At 48.8% G+C, this 16567-nt stretch overlaps 1 protein-coding gene across 3 annotated transcripts in view; it reads right to left on the reverse strand.

Annotated features, from left to right (window-relative positions):
- Positions 1 to 6235: 6235 nt before the first annotated feature.
- The window catches only part of SLC6A20 (solute carrier family 6 member 20), a 35600-nt gene continuing 25268 nt past the window's right edge, over positions 6236 to 16567 (reverse strand). For all 3 annotated transcript variants that reach the window (XM_004419601.3, XM_087431724.1, XM_087431723.1), the window contains 4 exons: positions 13550 to 13754; positions 11545 to 11704; positions 8536 to 8701; positions 6236 to 6385 (listed from right to left, as the gene is read on the reverse strand). In XM_004419601.3, the coding sequence (XP_004419658.1) occupies positions 6236 to 6385; positions 8536 to 8701; positions 11545 to 11704; positions 13550 to 13754 (681 nt within the window). The remainder of the gene's footprint in view (positions 6386 to 8535; positions 8702 to 11544; positions 11705 to 13549; positions 13755 to 16567) is intronic.

Here is a 16567-nt window from a genome sequence, read left to right on the forward strand (position 1 = left end):
GTTTCGGGCTTTCTCTTCTGTCCCATTGGCTTGGGTGTCTTCACTGCTGAGAACTGTTCCTCACGCAGCCACGTCTTGCAGGATGGCCCTGGCTCTGCTGTGATCTCCTCACTCTGTTAGGCGAAGCATTTTCTGAGTGTGTTTTGGGGTAAAATGAGTTCTCCTCTATATTCATAGTTGTCTTTTGACAAGGCTCTGTGGTGAGAACTGTTTGGAAACATTGCATTAAACAAAGTCAAAGAGTTGTCTAAACTGTAGGAGGCGTCAGAGGTTTGACTTTCCTAGAGGGGGTATACGTAATGCGGCAGCACCCAAACTTTTTGATCTATGGAATTTTTTATTCCTAGAGCATCTCACAGGACCAGTCTCCTATGGAATTTACTTGGGATAAGACTAGCATGGGAATGAGCACTCCAGCATCGGAACTGGAAAACGTGGGCTGTAATCTATTTGAACCTCAGTTGAGTTGAACCTGACGGTCTCTTAACTATAAATTCTTTGATTGTCATCCTGTGGAAATTCCCTGAGATCCATGCACACACCTGCTGAGAGATCCAGGGGGATATGTAGGGGGGAGCTCTTCCTTGATGTCCACTCTCATCCTCTGTGCTGGATGTTGTGCAGAGGCTCCATGAATGGGATTTCACTGAGGGGGAGTGGTGCAATTATTAAGGAGTTGTGACATGTTTAATTATTATAGTGAATGCCCTGGTCCCAGGAGAACTAGTTAGATGGACTGTTTGTTCTTAGCACTGCCCTTGATAGATTATTCTGAGCATGAAATTTTGTTTGTTTGTTTGTTTTAGCCAAAGTCCAGCTGTTCATCTTCATTCACCATTTTCAGTGATGTGTGCCTCTTGCCTGTTTATTATTCTAGCTGTACAAAGCTAAAGAATCGTCCGTTAAAATATCATGTGACATTTTATGTCCTAAATTAAGCTCCTATTAGAGTTGGGCTTAATCATAGATTCTGAGGTTAGGAAAAGTAGAAAGTACAGGTTGTAGGACATGTTGAAGAGAATTTAAGATGTTCTCTCCTCTGAGCTTCTGGGAGCACACATTCTCCTGGGTTTTGTCCAACTTTATTCTCAGCTTCATTCCCTGTTGCTCTCTCTTCTCTGCTTTATCCCTGTTCTGGTTATCTATTTCTGGAAAGTAATCTCACCATGTTGTGAGTCAGGAACTAGGGCATGGCTCAGCACGGTGATTCTTCTGTTCCAAGTGACACTGATGGAAGTCACTCAGTGGTATTCAGTTGACAGACGGGCTGGTCTGTCTGGTTCACGCTGGTCTGGTACCTTACAAGGATGGCTGGAAGGTGAGCTCATCTGGTCCTATGAGCTGGAGCACCTCCACGTGGCTTTGCAGCATGGAAGCCTCAATTGGACTTCATACATGGCAGCTCAGGGCTGCCAGAGCGAGTGTTCCAGCAAACCAGGTGGCCTTTTATGAGCTAGTCTCGGATGTCAAATGGTGTTTCTTCTGCCATATTCTATTGGTTGAAGCAGTTACAAGCCCACTCAGGTTCAGGAGGAGAGGACACAGACCCCATCCTCAATGGGATAGATGGAGAAGAATTTGTGGCCCTGTCTGAACATATGTTGAAATTTTTGTAGGCCTTGATCCTGAGCCCTCTGCTCCATGTACACGCTTACCCGGGGCAATGGCGTTTAGACTTGTGGCTTTAAATAACATCGCTATGCTGGTGACTCCCAAATATATATCTCTAGCCCAGACCATTCTCCAAGTTCCAGATTCATATGTTCAACCAACTACTGGATATTCCCACCTGATTCATAGACACCTCAAATTTAATATGGTCAAACAGCTCTTGATTTATGCTCTGCAGACTAGTTCCATCCCCAGTTTTCCCCATCTCAGAAAATACCACAGCATCCACTCAGTAAGTCAAGCATTTCATCCCTCTCCTTCCTTCAGCTATGCATTCAGTGCGTAAGCAAGTCTTGGCAACTCTCTCACTCCAACTATAACTCAAAGCCGCCTGTTTCTCTCCATCTATCTCCAAGTCCATGCTGCCATCATCTCTCCCTCGGACTTACTAAAATAGCTCTTGGAGTGATTTTCCAACTTCGCCATCTACACCCCTCTCCAATCCATTCTCCATAGCTACCAGTGATCTTTCAAGTGTAAATCAGATCACACAGGGCTCCACATTAAACCCTCAGTAGGGTTCTGTTGCTCTTTGAAGAAAATCTAAGCTCCTTGCCGTGGCCTACAAGGCCTTAGGTGACCTGGCCCCTACCCGCTCCTCCAAGCTCACGTCTGATCACTGTCCTCTCCATTCCAACCACAGGCCTCTTTCTGCTCTTATCTTACCTTAGGGCCTTTGCACTTTCTGTTGCCTCTGCCTGGACAGACCTTCCAGCAATTCCAATAACTAGTTCATTCTTCTCCTTCAAAATTCAGTCCACAAAATTCAGACCACCTGTTTGAAATACTGTCCAGCTCACACCATCTCTTGGCCCATTTATTTCCTTCTTAGGAAAAATCACAGTCTGTAATCATCTCGTTTGTTATCTATCGTTGTCTCTCTTCCCTTCCAGAATGTAAGTGCCATGAAGGCTAGGGACCACGTCTGTTCTGTTCATCACTGTCCCCATTGCCTACCTAGGGACTGATATGTAAAATACCAGTTGGAGATCTCAATAAAGGCTGGGCTGGGCCGGCCCCATGGCTTAGCGGTTAAGTGCGCGCGCTCTGCTACTGGCGGCCCGGGTTCGGATCCCGGGCGCGCACCAACGCACTGCTTCTCTCGCCATGCTGAGGCCGCGTCCCACATACAGCAACTAGAAGGATGTGCAACTGTGACATACAACTATCTACTGGGGCTTTGGGGGAAAAAAAAAAGGAGGAGGATTGGCAATAGATGTTAGCTCAGAGCCGGTCTTCCTCAGCAAAAAGAGGAGGATTGGCATGGATGTTAGCTCAGGGCTGATCTTCCTCACACACAAAAATAAATAAATAAATAAGTAAATAAAAGAAATGCCCCACCAAAAAAAAAACAAAAAAACAAAAAAACGCTGGGCTTATGCAGGTGGGCAATACCAGAGAGAGAAGTGATTCACATGTAAGAGACCAGTCAAGAAATTCTGGTTAAGAATTTCCCATTTGTAGGGGTCAGCCCGGTGGCACAGCAGTTAAGGTCACACGTTCCGGGGTTCGCCGGTTTGGATCCTGGGCACGGACCTACTCATGGCTCATCAAGCCATGCTGGGGCGGCATCCCACATAGAAGAACTAGAGGGACCTACAACTAGGATATACAACTATGTACTGGGGGGTTTGGGGAGAAAAAGGAGAAAAAAAAGAAAAAAAAGTCAAAATATATAAAGAATTTTCTATTTGTAGATGTACTTTGTGCCTTGCAAAGGGCTGTAAATCTGTTTTTTTTCTTCCTCTGACTGATGTCAAGTAGAAAATGATGGGTGAGTTAGTTAATACAAAACGCTCATACAAAAGTCTAATACAATTGTTTACACACTCTTACCCCCTCAGGACAATTCTAAGGTCACACTGAAACCTGCTGTGGTTTCTCATGGCCTCAGCCAGAAAGAGGTCCTGAGATAGACAGAGCACCAGAACACCTCTCAAAAGGTTGGAAAGATTCTGCAGCCATCAAAAGAGCTCATATTCTGTTTTAAATCCAGAAAGTTAGAAAGTTTTTTCTAATTTTTCTTGTGGAATGTAACCCATCCTCTCATGTGGTGGTCTTCATACACTGTACTGGTGTGGTTTCACGGTTACATGAGGAGGTGAACATGGAAAAGCTGACAGAATAAAAAAGACTGAATGGATTCTCCCCTGTTCTTTATTTTTCATTTTTTCAAAATTAGCTTGTGTGTTTACATAAGGAGGGGAAATCTTGTGTTAAGAGAGAGGTCTTAAAACTGCAGCCAGTAAAAGACAAAAAAACCTATACATATACTGTTCAGGGCTTTTTTTCTGATGACAATTGCTAAAAAACCAAATATTTCTCTGCCTGATGTCTTAGAGCTAGGTCAAAGGTTGTTATGTTTCCAGTATAAATAGAAAGCTTTCTGGAGTGGGTGATCTGGCCGTAATGTCATGGTTACTGTTAAGAGTGCAGGGACGGAACATCCCTTTTTCTCTCCAGCTTATTGGAGGAGGGGTGGACAAATGTCAAGATGACCACTTTTGTGCAGGACCTAGAAAATAGTCAACACTTACTACTTATTAGCACTTATTACTGATTCAAGAGGATTATTGAGATATGTTCTGCTCTTCATGAAGTTCACATAAACCAGAATAAAACTGAACCAAAACTTGAGACATTTTCATCTGGAGCACATTATTCTATAATAGTGGGACTTCATCTATCTGACTTTTGTGAGGAAAAATTATTCTGTAGAAGTGACTTTTCCATATAACTGGAAATGTTCAAAAATGCTTTTGAAGGTCATTTTTGATGCAAATATTCCTACATGTATGACACATTTTCCTTCTTTCTGAAGTGGGGCACTGCTTCTCAGAGTTGGCTGGTTCCAGAGTGTGGCCTGGGCACCAGGAGTTTTAAATGCTCCCAGGTGGTTTGAGTGGTGGCGAGGTGGAGGACCACTGACACACAGTGACTGTGAATAGAGTCACGATCTAGGACAGCATTTGTCTACGCTCCTGAGGATACGTGGCGTTCGAGGCCAAAACAGCCTGATGATGACTGACCCCAGGAGGGGTGGCCCGTATTGTAAGACAGTGACCGTGACCATGACCCCGCTGGGGTGGGGACTGGTCTGTGAGGATTCAGGACCAGGCTCTGTGCTGTGTATTTGCCATTGAGTGTGCCTGCTCTTCAAGCCTTGCTATCTGAGGTTTTTCAACATTCAAGGACCCTCTGATGAGCAATCAGAGGACTGTTTGTGGTAAATAAATGCTGGTCCATGTATTTTAAAGGCAAGTCATCTTTTTATAACTGGCCATCAGGTGAAGCTGGAAGTATTGATAAGATGGCAGCTCAAGACAGTAGAAGACCATTCTGATGCCTATTTTTGTTATAGGGAAGTTTATAGCATGAGAAAGAAGTAAAAAAAAATAAATCGACATCTCCAGCTGATGTTCCAAGTGAGTACTAGTGTCTTCAAAGATGTTTGTGCAAATCTACCCAAAGAAACTCTCCTGAGTTCCATGACCTCAGTGAAGCACAGATTGTTAGAGCAGGAAGGACCTTCTCACTTTCAGGATACCTTTTACGTACTTATTTCAGTAAAAAAAGACAGAAGACATTCACATGGTGGACTAATGCTGTATCATAAAAATGGTGTGTCTTCAGTTACAAGATGCTCTAAGTTATATATACATTTTAGAAAACTTATGTACAGGTAAATAATTTAAAAGTGATTGTAAGTAATGTTCGTGGTCTTTCCTATAAAGAGTTGGCCATTGTGTCCAAATATAACACAAATCTACGGGAAAGTTAGATGCATTTCATCCTCATAGTGGCTCTGGCACATTTCCAGGGCGCTAAGACACTGGGGGGTGGGGGCTGGGTGCATCCACTCCTCACGTAACCACATGACCACACTGAAGGTGGTTTGGGGTTGCAAACTATAGTTGGGGCAATTTTTGTAGAGAGGACTGGTCCTGGACCCACTGCGAGAGACCTCAGATTAGAGAACAGTGACCTCCTTTGTAGGCCCCAGACAAAGGCCCTCTTTCTTTATGGCCAGTCAGTCCTCTTAATGAAGGAGAACACAGCAATTGCGTATTCACTATGACTCAAAAAAGAGAACTAATTTTGCACATTCAGATATGTCAGGCACTTAAAAAACTCCTTTTCAAACTGATCTAAAAATGATTGCCCTCTAATATTTTGGGATCTCTTCAGGAAAAAAAAAGCTTAAATTTTATTCCATAAAAATTATAGTCAAATTTCCCTGCACAGAGTGCCCTAATTCTGGGACTTGCCTAGAATCAGGAAAGCAAACGTCTTCAAGACTGGCCTTGAAAAGCCTGCCTCTTTGATGACAAGGAGGCCGCATGATACGACCTCCGGAGGAGGCAGAGGGGAGAAGGGGCCGTTTCAGGGGTGGGGTGTGGGATCTCCGGAGGGTGTCTTCTTCCTCCACACCTTCCTGATTCTTCTTTATAGACTCAGGAGGATGATGGGCCGAGTACTTCTGGATGAACTATTTTAAAAAGCAGCTGAGGAGGCTCTAGCTGTAAATCGTAGCTGTAGAACAGTGAGCTGCTGACAGCGGTTCTCAGGCCATGGGGGCTGTCCCTCCCCTCCTGAGGCAGCGCATGATGAAAGTCCCCAGGGCCATCAAGGGGATCCACATGATGGAGGAGGCCACGAGTAGCCCAATGACGGCCAGTGCATGCGTGGGGTAATTCTTGGACACAAGCTGGCCCTGAAAGGAGAAGCTGAGTGTCAGCAGAGAACCTCCCCAAGCAGAACCTTCTGAGAGCACAGCGCCCTCCAGGCCCCAGGCCCCTGGCTTGGCGGAGAGGCCGTGTGCGGTGGGAAGACAGCATATGGGGCTGGGCATCCTTACACCGGGGGCCGCCTGGCTCTGCAGTTCACTGGTCTATGCTGGGTAGACTAATGCCCCCTTGTCTTCTTTCTCTTCCATAAACGTCAACCAGTGTGCGTAGAGCCACTATTCGGAGGTCCCCATAAAGAGTAACCACAAGAATAATCCAGAGCCTTATGTGTGAGGCACCATTCAGGGCACCTAAATGCAGGGGCTAACCTTAGCCCACACTATCCAACAGAACTCTTGGAGGATAGAAATGTGCCATGTTGGTGCTGTCCAATATGGCAGCCACCAGACACAGGTGGCTATTGAGCACTAGAAATGTGGCCATTGAGACTGAAGAACTGAATTTTAAATTTTATGTAACTTGAATGAATTTAAATTTAAATAGCCATCTGTGGCTGTTGGCTACCATATGGAGCAGCACAGCTCTAGTCTCAGGAGAGTCTTGATGGACCTCTGGACTTAGTTGGGAAAACGGATGTTTCCCTAAATGAAAATACATCAAAACTGATGAGAAATGAGGCCAAAACGCCAATAAATGCCACCTTTCCATAAGGGAACCATGGGACAGCTATGTCCAGGGGAGTAGATGTTTGCTGTCAACCAAATGTGGTTTGTAAATCAAAACGCCACTGAAAGTGTGGTGCGGGATCCAGCCCACAAACTTTTTTTTTACATGTCTGTTACTCTTTTTGTTCTGTACTGACAAGTACAGAAACTGGGAGGAAACATTTAAAAAACCGTTTTAGGGGGCCGGCCCGGTGGCGCAAGCGGTTAAGTGCGCGCGCTCCGCTGCGGCGGCCTGGGGTTCGCTGGTTCGGATCCCGGGCGCGCACTGACGCACTTCTTGGCAAGCCATGCTGTGGTGGCGTCCCATATAAAGTGGAGGAAGATGGGCACAGATGTTAGCCCAGGGCCCGTCTTCCTCAGCAAAAAAAGAGGAGGATTGGCGGATGTTAGCACAGGGCTGATCGCCTCACACAAAAAAAAAAACCGTTTTAGCAATTTGACAGCGTACTGTTGTGTCTGTTGAATGTAATAAATAATTGGTGCTTGTATTTTGTATATCTTTTTGCATTTAATTTTTCAAGTAATTCATTGTTGTTGCATTTTACAAGAGCATCAGTCTCTATGGATTAGAGAAAACACCCAGGTCCTCCACAGTTTGAGATGCCCCACTCGACACCACTGCTGGAACTGGATGGGGGGGCGCCTCTTCCACCTCCACAGGTCATGTGCTTGCGTGGAGTGGTGTGAGCTGGTGCTCTGGGTCCTTCACACCCCTCTCTCTACACACACACACACACACACACACACACACACACACTATATGCTAAAGGACAGTGTTTTCTACCCACAGGAAAAGAAGTCCAAATTGGCCAGTAATATTACTGTCCTCAAAAAGTAGATTTTCTCTACAACAGTGTGTCTGTGTCTGGACAGCCAGAGTTGACCCTCAGGCTGAATGCACCGATGCGGCTGTCCTGGTTGTTAACATACTGACACACTGCCCTTCTGGTTGGTGAACAGCCGCAGCCCAGTGCCGTGAGTGAGCCCCTTCCGTCTCAGCCTCACCCAGAGCCAGACCCTCCCAAGATCCAGCAACTCAAGTGTTAACCCAAGTCCCCTGCTCCACTCAGGCTCCTGGAGGGTCCCAGCCAGGGGTCAGGGGTCTGGGCTGGGGCCAGGGCCATGCCCTCCAGGCTTGCTTGTCCTTTCCTAAAGAGGCCTAAGTGGAAGGAGGTCAGGGGCCTGCTGGCTGAGGAGAAGTGCACTGCCTGTGAGGTGGGAACCAGCGCCTTAGCGCTGTAGGAAACCTGACTCTCTTTCCTGCAGCACATGTGGAAAGACTCCAAGCCCAGCCCTGCTGTCTTGGGTTGAGTGTTTTCAAAAACCTGGGTGATGTTTCCATCTTGTGACACACAACCTGCCCACTCCATGGAGACAGTTTGTTCCTTGGTTTCAGAAAACTAAAGGCTTGTGCTCTCGAGTGAGCTAGGGGGCCCCGAGACAGCAGGTACCTGGGAGGCGTCCCAGGCTTGGTACTGCAGGGTCCCCGTGAGGATGTAGTCACTCAGGTAGAAGACAAAGAGGCTGATGATGAGCAGGGGGCTCACACCGGCCCACATGGCCTTCCAGTACCAGTTCAGAGTGCGGCCAGTCATAGACGCAAGGTCACTTTCAAATCTATTTGGAAAGCAGGGAGAGAAAGTCTGGATTATCCATGTTGTCAGGGTGAGGGGGTCTAGCTTGCACATCCTTCTTTGCTTAGAAAGGTTCTGTTCTGGGCACCACTGATGTTTGAACATGACCACTGGGCCCTCCCTGATTCCTTCTGGGGAGAGGGGTGTTGGGCATGGGGAGGGGAGAAGGGCTGGGGCTGCCACAGAGCGGGGACAAAGCAACCACCCCACAGATAAGTGGACCCCAGAAGACGTCTTCCTCGTGCTGGCCTTCAGATGAAGGCTGCTAGTGTAGACCAGAGGGCAGCTCCCACGGGCGGCGGACAGAAAGCGTGGTGGGACATCTGTCAGCCAGTCAACACCGGGGGACGCCAAGGGCAACTCTGCCCCACCCCTCCCACCCTGCTGTCTATCAGTGACTCTACTGCCCATTAGAAACGCCCCCAGGGGGGAATCTCTTTTGTCCCCTGAAACCAGAGCAGGTTTTCTGGGGCAGAGGGCGAGCCAGACCTGGGACTGGAGGTGCCTTGGCCATGGCCCGTGGGAGCTGGCATGGAGAGAAGCCAGAGCAGAGCTTCCCAAATGGAGCTGCTGCCCGCAGACCACCATTGTGATCTCCATCAAGTCTGCAAACTGTCTCTTTTTTCTTTTCTTTAAATTGACTCTTTTACCTAAATCTAGCCATAGCACAACAGCATCCATTTTACCATGGATTTGATAAGCCAACCACATATTTTTCTAACACACACACAAATAAGTCTGGAAAGTATCTTCAGCACTTGGGGAAATGCTGACCCAGCTACCTCCCCATTTTACAGGGAAAGGGACCGAGGCCTGGGCCTGTGATGTGACTTGCCTGAGGGTACCCAGCTAGTGGCAGACCCAGGCCCAGAACCCGGATTGGTGTCCTACCTCCAGTCCACAGACTTCAAAAGTTCTCCCCATGGCAGGAGAGGCAGCCATGGAGGAGGGGCGGAGATGGGGCAGGGTGGGACCCTCACCAGCTGCAACCACAGCCACCCGCCTCACTTGGACCTGTGGTATGTCCTGAGTTCCCACGTAAGACTGTAGAGACCACTACCTGCCCCCATGCTGCCACTGACCTAGCCAGTCCCTAGGCTCTAGGCCAAGAAGACTCATGTGCATAACATGAACACCTGGAATTTTCAGGACTACACATGGCAGAATGTGCTGGGGTTCTCCTGTCTCTTCACATCCCCTGCATATCCCTTTCCTGGATACAGGAGGGTGGGAAGAGCTGGCTGCAGGAAAAAAAGGCAGCATGGCATTGTCACTAGGTGGTCACTAGACGGCGCTGTCCCCTGAGCAAGCAGAGGGACTCCCTTCTGGTCATTCTGGCTCAGTCTGCTCACAAAATCCCCAGAGCACCTTCTGTGTATCCCTCCCTCGCCACCACTTACCACCACCCCGTTTGGGTGGACTTGTGCCCCTTCTCCAGCGCCTCCAGGGGGCCTGAGGTTCTGTTCCTCTCTCCCCAACCTTCTCTCTTTACCCTGAAACACCCACCCTCTCAGGTGACCAATCTCTTTCTCCCTCTAGAGAGGCATTTCCGAGCTGACCCATCTGTCCCAGGTTACCCGAGACTCTCCCGGGTTTAACACTGCAAGTCCCACATCCAAGGAAACCCTTCGGTCCCAGGAAAACAGGGAGAGTCAGTCACTCTAAGACCAATGTCCTCACAATGCTAGTGGCTGTTTTGGGGGAGGGCCGAGGAGGATCAAAGCCATGATCACAAAAATTTTGGAAATACTGCAAATTATAACCCGTCTTTGAGATTCACAATTGTCTTCAAGGCACTGAGAAGTCCTCCTGGGGAGAAACTCCGGCTTTGTTCAGTTTGCTATGTCCTGAAATTATTTGCCCGTGGAAGGCCCTCAGCACGGCACGGGACCCTAGTGCTTCCAGGGACAAGGGGGAATACCGCTCAAGGAGCCTGGCTCCTAGGGTTTTCCCCCTTCCCCCCAAGTTTGGAGGATCAGAAAGACTGGGGAGGAGAGGGGGGGACAACGAATTGGCACATCCTTCTAATCGGGCTCACATTTGAGCAGTGGTTCCCGTAGTGTAATGTGCCTCAGCCCCCGAACACGTTAAAGTGCAGGATCTGATTCAGCGGGGCTGGGGGCCCAGGACCCTGCATTTCTAACAAGCTCCCCCATGAAGCTGGTGCTGCTACTCTGGGGCCACCCTCAGAGCAGCAGAGCTCTCTAGACCAGTGGCCCCCAGAGGACTCCCCTGGGAACCTGTTAGCAATGTGAATTCTTGCCCCCCATCCCACCCCAGACCTCCTTGGTGGTGCGGCCCGGTGGTCAGTGTGTGAAGCAGCCCCCAAGTGGTTCTGCTGCACAAAAGCTGCTCTAGACCAGCGGTTCTCAGCCCAGCCACACATTTGTCACCCGGGGAGGTTTAAAACGTTCCAGCGCTGCACTGTGCACCAGGATGAGAACCTGACATCCTGAACTTGCCAGATTTTCTAAGGCATGTGAGTTATCAACTGGACTGCGGTCAGCGTGCTTAAAAAACACTGATGTTGGCCCATGATCAGAGTGTCTAGTGCTCGGAGGCACGATTCCCTGCCCCAATCAGCCGCCGGGGTCCAGCAGGGTCAAGAGGCAAATATCCTACAATAACAAGTAAAAATATAGGAAATGAAGAGAGAAGATACTGGTTGAAGGGAAACTGAGGGTGGAAATGAGGCAGAGAGTTAGCTGGGATCTGGGGGCAAGAAACGATGCCAAGTTAAAGAAAAAGTGAAGTGCACACTGAGAAACGGTAGTTTTTCTTGTGGGCTGTGGCCTTCGTGGTGTAGCTGTCGGGGTGGGGCCTCACCTCCTCAGCCCATACAGGTAACACACGGCGACCGTCTCCACCAGGACGATGAGCAGCAGGGACAGCGTGGCAGCATAGTCGTTGAAGATGTCGAACCAGTAGTTGCCGGCCTCCGTGGTGAACACCATGCCGATGGCGCAGCTGCTGAGGCACACCAGACCTGGGCCACAAGACCGCCTGCTCGACCGCCTGCTCACCCGCCTGAGCACCCCCGCCTGTTCACCCAGTCTTCCACGGGGCAGCAGAGCCACGGGCCCCAAGGGGACTCTGGCCAACTGTTTCATCCACGTGGGTAGAAGAGCTGGCACGGATGGCCTCTCTGCATGTGTGTGCCACATGTGTCTGTGTTGGAGGGAAGGTGTCCCAAGGAGTGTCAGCAGGAGTGACTGATGCTAATTCACAGAGCTGTCCTGCAGGGGGCACCAAGCTCAATGGAAAACAGAAAGTGTGGGCATTGCTGTCCCAGGGGGATCTCACCAGGCTGTGGGGCTGGTGATGCTGTTTATCCAACAACTCAGCCCCTGAGCTCATGGGAGCTGAATGGGGGGAGGAGGCTTGAGCTGCGGGCACCCCTCTCAGGACTTGCTAGAGAGGGCTCTTGTCTGAGCAGAAGAGGGAGCAGGGAGGGGAGGGGAAAAAACGATGTTTCTCCAGCTCCTGCTGTGCCCCAGGCACTTGCCATGCATTGGATCCTTAAGCCTCTGAGGCAAGTATCAGAAGGCGCCTTTTACAGATGGGGAAGCCAAGGCTCAGAGATGTTGAGTAACTTTCCCAACGTCCCACAGCATGTAAGTGGAAGAGTTGGGATTCAGACACAGGCCCCTCTGCCTCCAGAACCTGGGTTTTTGCCCCAGTCTCCTTCGGCTGCCCCTCTTGGGCACCCCAGAAAGTATTTGTCTCTAAGCTCCCACCTGCCCTTTCCACTGCCACACCCTATACCACCTGCCACTGAGCCCCACCGCCATCCCGAGGGGGACACACGAGGAGAATTAGTTACGTGCTGGCTGGGAGCTAAAGGCCCACATAATGCTGGCTATCAAGAGCAGGTGCAAGGTGGGATGCTAAGAGCTAGGGGGCTCTGACAGAGGGTGGGCAGCTCCAACCGGGAGGTCAGGGCTTCAAGGAGCTGGCATAAGAGCTGGGTTTGATTCAGGCTGGGAGGAGGGACGTCCTGGATGTGGTGGAATGGCGTCATCAAAGGGGGGTGGGTGGCCATATGGTCCTCCGGACACCGCCACGTTGGAGTGGCACACATGGGTGGCAGAGTGAAACAGGAGAGTTATGATCGGAAAAACAGGTTCCTTCCCTAACAACCCGAATGTCCACCGCCAGCAGAATGGGTAGATGAGCTGCGGCGTGTGGTCCTACGATAGATTCTCACACAGGCGAGGAAGCACAGACAGTTGCTACTTGCAACAATGTGGGTGGATCTCACAGACAGTTTGAGTGAAGACAACAGACACAAAGACTACAGACTGTGTGCTTTCATTTATGTGAAGTTCAAGAACAGGAAAAACAAACCTACAGTGGTGGCAGTCAGAATGTGGTGACTTCTGGGGGTGGGGTGCGCTGACTGGGAGGGGTGAGAAGGGCTCTCTGTGGAAACGCTCTGTGTCTTGACCAGGCGGTGGTTACTTGGTGGATACGTATGTAAAATTCATTGAGTTTGTGCTTAAGAAATGTGCATGTTATAATTGTTATACTTCAATGAAAACAAAGACAAAAGGTTTCTCTCCTAGCCTGGCAAGCTGTGAGTGCCAGGCTGGGGAGTCTGGCCTCTACCCAAGGGGTGGGTGGCCACTTCACTTCCCCATGATGTGGAAAACCAGATGCATGGGGTGCACCACACGTACCAGGTCCCAGATGGCCTGGGACAAGGAGAAAGCCACGGCAGGACCGCCATGAGGGGCCACAGCCCCAGGGGGCCACCTCGACCAGCACACGACCTCTGAGGCAGCTCATCCGCCTGCTTTCCCCACATCCCAGTGCGGGCTGGCCCACTCACCTGAGATGGCCTCCTTGGGCAGGTGCCTGGAAATGAGCTTGCTGTCGGTGAGAGGGGTGAGGATGGCGGCCGTGTTGCCCAGCATGCTCCCCATGCCCAGCATCAGCAGCATGAAGAAGTAGAGCACTGACCACAGCTGGGACACCTCCATGTTTTTAATGGCCTCACTGTAGACGATGAAAGCCAGGCCAGTGCCCTGGACTGCCTGTCCACGTGAGAGACACCAGTTACACACCCCGGGGACTTGTGACTCCTTAACACACCCAGTGCTAAGCAACTTGGGGGACCTTGGAATGGGCCATGAGAAGCCACCTTCTGAGGTTGGATCTTCCATCCGCAGACCAGCCCTGCAGGCTTAGCTGGGCTGGACAGAAATGTGAGTCGTCAGGAGTTCCTATCTGCAAAGTGTGAAGAGACATTTCTGTCAACTTGGAACACCGAGTTCCCCTCTCCTGCCCCAACTCACACAAATTCTGGATAAAATATAATAAAACAATGCTTGGATAATTTCTGCTTCTAATATTATGACTGCCTAGGTGTTCTGAGGTCTCAGTGGCTGGGAGCTGAGGTGGGATGGTGGAGCCAGAGCCACAGAAGCCAGATGGTAGGGGGCTGGCCTGGCCAGAAGCCACCAGGAGGGTCAGGGTTGCTCAGATCCCTGCGGTGATAACACTGCTTTAGGGATACTGAGCTGTGGAAACAGAGCCTGGAACTCCTGCTTAAAGACAAATCCCCTGAAGGGGTTGAGAGGGGTCATGGTGGGGGGGCCTTCTGGCTACCAGCAGCAAAAGACCAGAAGCCCTCCATTTAGACCCACAGAACCACCAGAATGATCAAGCAGTGAGCTTGCAAACAGAGATTTATAAACCCACAAGAAGACAAGCCAGCACAAGTGAAAAGTCAGCAAGAATAAGAAATAAGATTTAGAACACCCTTCCCCAGGAGTGGCAGATGTTGGACTGTCGGATTCCAAATATAGGTCAGCTCAATGGTACACCAACAGGGACAGTGGGGTGCGTCAGCCCTGGGTACAGACCATAAGAGGGTGATCATTTGTAGAGAATTTAAAACAAGGACAAAATCTACTAAAGTTGGTCTGCCTTTTCTCATTATCACGAGCCAACAATTCTGAACAGTGTCAGCGATAAAACACTCCTCCCCTCGAGGGCACACTGCTCTCACCCTCCTGTCAACGGCCACCATTGGAATAGCCACCCAGGACGTGTTTAAAGAAACAACAGATAAAATTACAGAGATAAACAGATAACAAGAAACTATTGGAATGAACAGTAAATTTGGGAAAAACATAGTATCTAAAAAATTGTTGAATTAAAAGGCTCAATTGACAGTTAAATACCACTTGCAGCTTAAGAGAGAATTAGTGAACTGGGAGATATATCCCAGGAATGAATCCATTAAAGCTGGGAAAAAAAAAAAAAAAAAAAGATGGGGAAAAAGAAAATACAAATTAAGAGACATGTAGGGTAGGATGAGAAGGTCTAAATGAAATTCTAAAAGGAGAAAACAGAGAGAAGGAGAAACAATGAATAAGAGATAGTAGGCATGAATTTTCTAAAACTGATGAGAAACATGGACCCATAGATCCTGGAAGCCCAACCTCATCCAAGCCTAGACGGGATGAATAAAGATATACCCATGCAGAGGCCCAAGACAAAGGGAAGATGAAGAGAGAAGTCAGAGAGAGAGAGAGCTGGGGCACTGGGGGCTTACAAAGAGTGAAGCGATATTTCAACAGCAACAAGGGAAGCCAGGATCACAAGGCAAATATCTTTAAAATGTTGAGAGAAAATAACTGTAAATCTGGAATTTTCTACTCAGGGGAAAACTGTCTTTAAAAAGTGAGGGCTAAACATAGCCATCTACATACAAACAAAACCTGAGAAAAATTATTATCAAGAAACCTGCTGTAAATGATGCATTTTAAGGGAGGGGAAAAAAACCCAGAAGACAGCTGGGATGCAAGAAAGAATGATGAACACAACAAATGACACACGTGCAGGTGAATACAGACACTGTCGTATGAAATAACAGCATCCAATCTCCGGGTTTAAAAGACAGAACTGAGCAAAAATGGAATTTACAGCAGGAAGAATGAGATGAGTGTGTTCTAAAGTCCTTGTACTGTTTGGAAGGGAAGTCAAGATATTGTTTAACTTTAGACTTTGTTAAACATGCATAGGAAAATTTCAAGAAGAGAAATAGACTATGCAAATTCCAAACAGTAGAGAGTAAAGTGGAGGGAAAAAATAAAGAACAAACACAATAGGAAAAAAAGTCAAAATAAATCAAGGACCACACAATTCTTTGACATTGAGCCAAGCTCAAAAGTAAGCAAGGAGGGCCAGCCCCTGGTGGCCTAGTGGTTAAGTTCAGGACGCTCCTCTTTGGCGGCCTGGGTTCGGTTCCCGGGTGCGGACCTACACCACTTGTCTGTCAGTGGCCATGTTGTGGTGGCAGCTCACATACAAAAAGAGGAAGATTGGCAGTGGATGTTAGCTCATAGCCAATCTTCCTCAGCGGAAAAAAAAAAAAGTAAGCAAGAAAAATTCCCAGGTGCCAAAGACAGAAAGGAAATTTGAAATGAGAGCACTGAACAGGAGCCAAAGCCAAAGGCCTCATGGGTCATCTGAATGGGATCTAGGCCTTGAAGGCTGGGGGCTGGGGATAGGGATCTGAGGCCTGTCAGGGAGGGAGGGTCATGCCACAGGCCAGGTGAGTAGGGGGCCGGGGAAACAGTGTTGCCTCATCCATGAGATGACCTAGAATGGCTCTGCCCATGAAACAAGGTGCCAAAAACCCTCCAAGGAAGCTTGCTGGCAACCAGAGCTACAGCCTTCGCTACTCTCTCTTCTTGAAAAGTGATCTCTAGAGTCACTCTCTAGAAGTATTTACATTAAACATAAGAATTAGACCAATATGCCCACTCTCATTTCCATTTCCATTGTGCTGGAAGTCCTAGAAAATATTGTAAGAAAAAGGAATGAGACACAAGGATTG

Source organism: Ceratotherium simum, chromosome 5 (assembly GCF_057802395.1).
Source record: "Ceratotherium simum simum isolate JZ-2026a chromosome 5, ASM5780239v1, whole genome shotgun sequence".
Lineage (NCBI taxonomy): Eukaryota > Metazoa > Chordata > Mammalia > Perissodactyla > Rhinocerotidae > Ceratotherium > Ceratotherium simum.